The 6,864-nt window shown below is 43.9% G+C and overlaps 1 protein-coding gene across 1 annotated transcript in view; it reads left to right on the top strand.

Annotated features, from left to right (window-relative positions):
- The first annotated feature begins 2,896 nt into the window (after positions 1 to 2,896).
- The window catches only part of LOC112162147 (pro-neuregulin-3, membrane-bound isoform), a 301,743-nt gene continuing 297,775 nt past the window's right edge, over positions 2,897 to 6,864 (top strand). The window contains exon 1 of the mRNA XM_024297821.2: positions 2,897 to 5,337. Coding sequence (XP_024153589.1) covers positions 4,638 to 5,337 — 700 coding nt within the window. The 5' untranslated portion in view covers positions 2,897 to 4,637. The remainder of the gene's footprint in view (positions 5,338 to 6,864) is intronic.

Raw genomic sequence — 6,864 nt, 5'->3', positions numbered from 1 at the left:
ATAACGTTCTGGAGCAGGTAAAATATCCTCAACCTTCTCAGAAAGTTCTGTGGAGATTCTTGTATTACTTTGGCCGGTACCACTCTCCACACTGAAGACCCGGCGTACGCTACATAAAGCTAACCTGTCAATCACCCACCACACACAACTGAATATAAAGGCATTGTAACACATTATCAATATGTTTATTTCATTTTGGATAAGTTAGTTTTTAGTGATTATTTAAAAATAATGTTCCTTTTCGACTGTGAAAGAGATTTTGGAAACAAATTGAATACAGTAAAGAAAGAAATCAGGATAAAATCTGAGTTTTCATGTTTTCACTCGGCCTTAATTAGAAAAGTCTTAATGTTTGATTAAACTAAGAGGGAATCTGGTTTTATGCCTTAGTTATATTTATAAGTAAAAATTGATTTTCAAAATAACAAAGCTGAGACTTTTAGTAACCAACAAACTGTTCTCTAATCAGACGAAACCATTTGAAAACCAATTTGCTAAATGACTTTCAGCCACAGATCCCTGGAAACTGTTGGATGTGAACAAGTATGCATAATGTGTTCATTTAAAATCATTTTAAACTCCCGCTCTGTAATTTCACTGGCCTTTAAATTAAATTTATAACGTTTGTGTCAACCTGTGTCGTTTCTAGGACGTCATTCCTGCAGAGCGGCTGCACTTTATTAGAAATTCTCCTCTGAATTGTGGGAGGGAGCAATTGAGTGGAGTGAGCCTGTACCCACTACCCATCATCCATCTGTTTACATGCTCTCCTCCTAGTGTACAGCCCATAACTCCAATTTAACCCCTTTGATGCCTGTTGACTCAAATATGTGACAAACACAATTAGCTGTAAAATGATCTCATTGTAGCGTTTACTTAAAAGCAAAAACAGAAGTGAATCTTTCACGATTGGGAATAAATTCAGACGTTAAGGGGTCATGGGTGAATTACAATAGTGGCTACAATGGCTCCGCCCCAACCGCCCTTTTCTATTTTTCTAAGAAACTACAACGTATTTGGAGCCCCCTAGAGGTACGGGTCGGTACTGTTTAATGGGTCCATTTACCAAATACCGGACCGAATGTGTCCGGACTGAATACACCCTAACATTAGCAGAGCAACGGTTGATATGAGATGAGAACAGTTCACTGTTTCATCAGCAGAGGGCGCTGGTGTGCTAGAAAAGTTTTTGTTGTACGTTTATATATTTATTTTCCTACTATTTAGACCACATTTATGGAGCGGTGAGAGCAGTAATATTTGATTTAGAAAAGTATTTAAGCATTTAGATTACTTGAGTTCAGCTAAAGGTCGTGAGAAATACTTCCGGGTTTTCTGCTAGTCCAGCAAAGCAAACGGGATGTCGGCCCGACAGAAAGTTGAGAGACGAATTAAGATTTTTTTTTGTTATAGTCCACCGGTTGGCTCAATAACGGGCCAAAGTGGTGTGTGTGTGTATTATTTTAGGTTATAGTTGAGCATGACTTTTTTGTCTGCTAGTTCTACGATGTTGATGCGGAGTAAAGTCTGAAGAAAAGAAAACCACATGAAACATCAGTGAGAGGAACTCTCAAGTCTCTCTCCCGTGTGATGATGAACCATCTGGCAGAAGTGGTGCAGCAAAAACAGATATAAAAACAGAATCCAATGGAACGCCTTTGAGCCAGACGCCATTTGGACGAGGAAAACCAAGACGTTCATGGATCGATTCAATTGTGAGTGGCTGCATCAGAATGGGGCGGAGCATAGGCTTTGCCACACCCACTACTACTTTATTTTTGCTGCTAATTCACATCAATTTAAGTCGGGTGTCTGAAACTCAATTGACCTTTTGGCCACTGAAGGCGGAGTCTGGCTGAGGCTGGACTGTATGGGGTTCCATGTATGCCAAAATCATGTTTTAGGTCCATTGTCTGTATATTGAACAAGTTTACTGAACATTTGTTCATGTCTATGTATTGCTAAGTCATATCTTCTACATGTCCTGTGAAATGACCGGAGTTAACGACGCTAACAACTGTTGCTAAGGACTTTTCTGACGACCAGATCCAACGACAAAAGGAAATGCAAAGTTTAACGCATGAATCTGAAACATCACAAAGCTGTCATCAAAGAAGCGTGGACATGCAGAAGATATTGCTTAGTAGAGATTGAACTTTCATATTAACTCTTTAACATCTAAGCCTCAAGATGTCCGCCTGGACTTTTCTGCTAATTTTGACGATCAAAGTATCAGAGAATGTCGTGTAAATGTGTTCTTTTGCCCATTTTCCAGAAGACATAGAATTTTCAATATCTCATCTTTTTACAATTTCCTCTATTTCATAATAGTGTTGCAGCAATTTAAAATGTAAAAAAAGAGTTTGAGCGTTTTTAGTGAGGAAAACAGTGCAAACGTACATAAGCATAATGGAGGTTTTATTTCTCATGATGGTCGTCTGTCAGACAATTTTCTTATTTTTTCTTTGACCGCTCCGTCTGTCTCCCCAGAAGGAGCTCCTCGCGGGGTTCCAGGTGAGATTACCGTAAAGAGACGACATTGAGAAGAAAGCGCAACGTCTCCGCTTTCAGAACTGGATTTTAAAATAGAGCAAAGCGTTCAGGAATTACAGTAATTTAAAGAGCGCTTGTACAAATGTGTCACGGGTGACACGCTGGCTGTTAAAAGGTTAAAGCGGGGGCCACAAATGGCCGCCAGTTTGAGACCTCTGATTCAAGTAAAGAAATACTCAAATGCAAAATTAAGGTTATTTTCTCTATGTGTCGTCCATCATGAGTAAAAACACCAGTGTGTCTTTAAAAGGACCAAACCTAGAAACATTTTAAAGCATAAATAGTAAAAAGAATGTTTGTTTTGGTTTTTAGGTTACCCCTCCAGCCCCTCACGCACACACTACCCCCCCTCCCTCAATGTCATGCTGTGGGTGGGGCCGAGCAAATGAATGACAACTTGTGCTTAGTGCTGGGATGTCTTCTTGGCTCCGATCTGCCTTCTGAGCCGCTGCGGCGCTCTCCGTCCCCCTTCGTTCTCTCATTATCTTCATCTGTACACACACATCCATCCTCTCTTTTTCTGCATCCTTCCTGCATCTTTATTCTCTCCGCTTCCTGCTAACGGAGGCGGGCAAGCTTCCCAGTGTTGGTGCATCCAGCAGGTGCAGCCTCTCTCTCCCCCTCCCTCCCTCCCTCTCTTTGCTCTACCAGTGTGCACTCCGCTCTGTCTGATTTTTTTCTTTTTTTTTCCTCCTCATTCGTTCTCCGTCTCTCAGGGAGGCAGCTGCATGTGCGTTTGCATCAGGTAAAGACAGCTGCATCTCCGGATGGCGTGGTCCTCCGCGGCGGATGGATGGATGAGCCTCTGCGTTTGCAGATCTTTATCCTGGAGTGGGGCGCACATTTTTAATCAGCTCTGAAAAAAGAAGCATCCCAAAGAAATGGAAATGCCGCGGATCCCGGCAGCCTGAGCGACGAATCCCAGGCTGTGATTGGAGAGAGCTTCCACAGACTTCAGTCCTCAGACTCCATGGAATATTTCTACATTTTGCCAATCTTTGCATTTCTCTTCCATCTCCAGCTTCGTTTTTCCCATTGATTCACCTGATTCCTGTTTATCCATCTCCCTCTATTTTTCATACTTCTGTGGTGGAATGTTTCCTGCAAAAAGCAGAGAGGAGGCTTTTTTGCTGCAGTATTAACGAAGGCTTGTACTGATCCAGCGGAGAGCTGAGTGGACAGCTTGGGGAAATCTGATCCACAGCTGGCAAGGAGCGGGATCACTCATCACAGCTGCAGATTTATCCGCCCTGTGATACTGCGTGACAACACCCGTCTCTGTTTCTCCTCATCTTAAGTCTGGATCTGGGAAATAAGTGGATTCTGCTCTTTGATTATGTTTTTTACTTCAATAGATGGCACTAAGGAATCAGGATGCCTCAGAAACTAAAAGGGAGATAATTTAGGGGCGAAGCAAACCGATGACGATGGGAGAGCGCTGATATATGCAGAGGCAAAAAGTCTCGAAATACAAATAGACAGATATTTTAGAAGCTGGCTCGGCTTATAGTGTGGGAACAGGCTGTATTAAGGAAGAGAAATATGGTGCTGAAGTGGACGGGGAAGCAAGAGGACCCACCCTGCAAGTTTCCCACATTGATACCATCCCATTGTGGACTGTAAAAGGAGGGGGGGTTGTAACCAAGAGACGGCAGATCTAGATTTTTGCTGCAGTGTCGTCCAAGCATGGATCCTATGGATTTAACTCCTGTTCAGTTGTTTTGAAGGCGTTTCTGGTCGTGTTTGGATCTCCTTTTTCCTCCTGGAAGAGGCATCTCTCCTCCTGCGAACATTCTGGGGTCGCCTGGTGGACTGACTGAGCAGAGCAGGACTAAACAGGGACTAATCAACAGATTATCCTTCCTCATTAGCTTCCCTGTGTGTGAATGTGTGTGCATTTCTGACCGTTTGTCTGCATGGATCCCCCACCCCCTCGCCCCTCTGTATCTTTGAATTCGTGAACTTGATCTCGGTGTTTTTCGGGTGCTCTATACATTTCCCTCTCTCTGTCTTTACATGTTTGGCATTGTCTGGAAGCCAGGCGTTGTCACCAGGCGTTGTCATCAAGGTAACCCCTGAAGAGGATGAGTGAGTGCTCGGGGGCAGTTGTGTCTGGGGGAGTAATCATGGAAGAGCCCGAGGGTTCTGGGCCCTCTGGGGCCCGCGGGGAGGGCCAGGCTCAGGACAGAGGGCCGTTTCGCTGTGCTTTCTGGCCTCGTCAGCAAACGTGGCTGTGTGTGGTCCCTTTACTCATTGGCTTCATTGGTCTGGGATTAAGCCTGATGCTACTCAAATGGATTGTCGTGGGCACAGTGCGGGATTACGTACCAACAGACTTGGTGGATGCTAATAGAATAGGTCAAGATCCGATATTTCTTTCAAAGCCAAGCGGGATTCCCAAAAATCCCGAAACTACAACAACTACAACCACTCCTACGGTGGAAAGTAGGAGCCACACACCTAGAACTGTAACGGTGGCAAAAGGCAGGACTGGCAATACTGCTACCACCACCACTACTGTCAATCCAAGAGGGGGCGGAGCCTCCGGTAGTCTGGTGACCCCTTGGAATCCTGGGAACCGTAACGGACGCGGACCGTCGGGTTTTACTACAACTGTCGTAGCAACTTGGACGACCTACATAATTGGAGGAGCGAGTCCTAGCTTATCTCCGCCCAATCCAACGGTTCTCCACGACTCCACACAAATTTGGACGGCGGAACGTACCACTACGGAGGCCGTCTCTACCACCGTCACAACACGTTCGTATGGCCATCGCAAAACACGTGAGTCTCCCGCTTTTTAGAGTTTCCGTGAACATTTTTGCTGTAGGTTTTGAAATATTTGCAGTGCTACTGTGGAACAAGAATTGTGGATACTGTCAAGGGTTTCTCGTTTTCTATGGGTACATTCTTATAAACCAATGTGTCTTCGTGATTTTTTGAGTTCATTCAGAACACTTGGTTTGGAACCAGTGTGTGCTACTCTTTACGTTGCTTGATGAAGAGAGGACACTTCTGGTGGCTGAATATTGCAGAAAATGTTGTCAAAGGTCTTTTGAAACTTTATTGGAAACTAGTTCAAGAAACGTCAGTCTCATTAATGAAACATTCAGATTGGAATAGTAGCCTTAATTTATGACCTGTTTTTGACTTGGTACCGGGCCACAGATGGGGGAAAACATGCATACAGTATACTAAATAGTGGTCCCCAACCTGTACTGGTACTGGGCCGTGTCCTGGTACCAGTCCGAGGGCCGCTTGGTACCAGGCCATAGGCGGAAAAAATGCATGTAACCTGGTCGGGGTGTACAGTAGACTTAATTTAGGACTCGCTTTTGCCCTTTTTTTAAGTATCACTGGTCTTACGACCTCATAGCATGTCTGCTATCATAAAAATCAAGTAACACTTGAAAAATTAATGAAATCATGCTATATATAGTAGCCTTTAATCAAAGAAAGGGATTCTGGCATAGTACTAAACATGTTATGTCAGGTTTTTTCCAAAGAATACTTCTCACGTTTAAATGATAGAATGCTCTAATCCAGTATGAACACAGAGTGGTGTTGTTTCTCTGCAACCCTAGAGTCACACATTTGTTGTAGAAAGACACGGTTTGCCTCCTAAAATGTTCTAAAAATTCAGGGCTCTGTTAGTTTGTCTCGAGACTTGTACCTTCGGTCTCCAACGGGGAAAAATCCATGAATACTTTTGACTGACTCTTAAAGCAACAGCCACATTCGTGAGTTGGGGCAGCCTGTTCACTCTGAACACCTTTTTGTCCTTGAATCAAGCCATGCAAATGTGCATGCTATTGATCTGTGGGGGATTTTCTTGCAGCAAACACCGACACGAACTCGCCGACACACTTGTAAACACTCAGCTCCCACCATGATAGATGACTCTGCTCTCAAAATGGTGTCATGTTATGTGCCGGACCTCCTGGCGAGTGCTGCGATTCTTGATCCTGTCTTGAGCATATGTTGTTTCTCAGATCAGAAACACAGTTTGTTGTTATGCACACACATGTAAGCTTGAGTTCCCTTTCTTCTTATTGATAGGGGAGCAGGAGTCTGTATTTGCAGTCCTGCAGCCACCCACATTGTGTTTTATTGGTGGAGGGCCTACCTCTAGTGATACATCAGCTGGAAGCCGCAGATGCCAAACGTTAAATATGATGCGGTATAACCAGTAGCACCATATGCAGTGTTGTTATAAGAGTGCACTCATTCTGGCATGAACTCAGGCCAACAATGTTGCTTCTCTTCTTTGAAAGTACCGAGGATGATCATCATGAGGTGATATGATGAACT

This window comes from Oryzias melastigma, linkage group LG15, assembly GCF_002922805.2.
Source record: "Oryzias melastigma strain HK-1 linkage group LG15, ASM292280v2, whole genome shotgun sequence".
In the NCBI taxonomy this organism is placed as follows: domain Eukaryota; kingdom Metazoa; phylum Chordata; class Actinopteri; order Beloniformes; family Adrianichthyidae; genus Oryzias; species Oryzias melastigma.
The sequence above is the reverse complement of the archived record's forward strand: the minus strand, read 5'-3'. Positions and strand labels throughout refer to the sequence as shown.